The sequence below is a fragment of the Apteryx rowi genome, unplaced genomic scaffold, assembly GCF_003343035.1.
Source record: "Apteryx rowi isolate R43461 unplaced genomic scaffold, aptRow1 scaffold_132, whole genome shotgun sequence".
Classification (NCBI taxonomy): Eukaryota; Metazoa; Chordata; class Aves; order Apterygiformes; family Apterygidae; genus Apteryx; species Apteryx rowi.
This window is the reverse complement of record NW_020447553.1, coordinates 588685-590658: the sequence shown is the minus strand read 5'-3', so window position 1 is coordinate 590658 and position 1974 is coordinate 588685. Positions and strand designations below refer to the sequence as shown.

General features: G+C 56.0%; 1 protein-coding gene across 1 annotated transcript in view; it reads right to left on the bottom strand.

Moving 5' to 3' along the window:
* Positions 1-1974, bottom strand: part of PIM1 (Pim-1 proto-oncogene, serine/threonine kinase) — a 13543-nt gene continuing 11569 nt past the window's right edge. The window contains exons 5-6 of the mRNA XM_026056512.1: positions 1198-1374; positions 1-899 (exon numbers count right to left, since the gene is read on the bottom strand). Coding sequence (XP_025912297.1) covers positions 742-899; positions 1198-1374 — 335 coding nt within the window. The 3' untranslated portion in view covers positions 1-741. The remainder of the gene's footprint in view (positions 900-1197; positions 1375-1974) is intronic.

The window sequence follows — 1974 nt, the reverse complement described above, 5'->3', positions numbered from 1 at the left end:
CCATTATTAACAACTGTACACCAAGCTTTGCTCCTGTATAATTCTGTACACACATTTACAGCTCAGTTGGGTTGCATTGTTTGTGCATTCGTGAGGGCATGGGAAGCAAGGAGCCCAAGAAAGAAAGTTCACACAAGACAGCACACTGTGGAAGCCACGGGAGCCAGGAGATGTCGTCCGCTTCGCTCCCACGTTTCTTCTGACCAAGTTTTTTCTGACCTGTTTCCTTGTCGAAAAGGGAAGAAGTAGCTATATACCCAGGCAAGTCTTGGAAAAAGCAGCAGTGTAGGAAGATTCAAGTATTTCCTCCAGCACAGCCCAGATTGCAACTGAAGGCACTCGGAACACGGTGACAGTGAAGGAGAGACAGCTATTCGGACACGGTATTCGCCCTCCCCCCACCCCCAAAACAGTTTCCCCCGGTTGAAGCTTTTCTCGCTAGAACGTCTCTGATCCTCTCACAGTCCCGAATTCAGCAGGCCAGGGACACTCGTGGGAGCGTCCATAAAACACCGCCAAAAGTTGACTGGCAAGACTTCAAGGGAGACAGGTCCATTAAGTTCAAGTCCAGGATACCTGGGTTGGATCGTGGCCACCAGCTCTTGGATGACTTGACTCTTCAGTGTGGTCTAGCTCTAAAATGAGATGTAGATGTTCCCATGTGACAATCCCCACTCAGTGCTACAGTCATGAAGAATAATTCTGTTTTCTTTTGTTTTTACAGCCAAGAGATGCAAGGAGTTATTTGCTGGACTCCTGGAGCAGACTGTGCAGGTGGATCTCTGCTGTCTTCTGCGGTAGGTGGACACCTTGCATCCAAGAATGGTTTAAAATGTCTTCGAAAGATGGCCTGTCCGAGGGTCGCAAGGCCAAACACCATTTGATGAGATCCTGGCATTCTGGGGAGAGAAACCAAGGGTCAGGCTGGGAAGGCTGGGACTCCTGCCCCTCTCGTGTCACCATCCACATTATCCCAGCTGCGCTCAGGGCTGCTCCCAACACCCAAATACATTGATTACCATTTTTGGAGGAGAGCAGGCAGGGATGGCAAGACAAGTGCCCCCCTTCTCCATCCTCCAGCTAACCGAAAGGAGAGAACAAAACCCTCCCTAGCCGGTAGGAGCTGGACGCTTGCGTATCCAGCATCATCTCCTAACGCGTGCTATTCCCCGAGGCAAAAAAAACCCACGTGCCCACCTGGAGAGACCCTCTGCCGGAAGTACACCTGGCCCCGCACGATCTCTTCATCGTGCTCAAAGGGGATGTCTCCGCAGACCATGTCGTAGAGTAACACRCCCAGGGACCACACCGCTGCCGAGCGGCCGTGGTAGCGATGGTAGCGGATCCACTCCGGAGGACTGTACACCCTAGTGCCTGCAAGAGACCGGAGGGACTTGTCACACGGGGAAGAGCTGGCATCCCTCAGAGCGCCAGCGCGAACCAGTGCCGGGGAGGAAACGTTTGGTTTTTAAACGTCAGCAGGGTTGTTCCAGTCACGTTCACCCCGGTTGACACTTCAGCACCCGATGGCGAGATTCGCACCTCCCAGCTGCCGTTTAGCAACAGCGGCGTCACGGCAGGGCGCAGGCAGCTGGCACCGAAGCCGGCGCGCGGAGCAAACGCCCTTCCCTGCGCACCGCAACCCGCCGGATGCAAAATGCCGCGCGGGGCGACGCGGCCCCCTCCCAAAGCCCCGGGGGGGCCCGGGGGGGGCGCAGACCCCTGCCCGGGCGCCGCTGTGCACCGGGTCTGGTTGGGGGGGGGAGGAAGGGACCGGGATCGGTGCGACCCGCCCGCCACCACGTGACTCTTGTTTACAAACTTTAGGTTGTAAAAAAAAGCCGCCGGTGCCGGAAGGGGGCAGCACTGGCGCGGGGAAGGCCCGGGGCCCCGACCGTTACATGCAAAAAAAGAGAAAAAAATAAAAGAAAAAAATACCCAAGGGAGGGGGGGAAAAACCCCACCCCCCCCAAC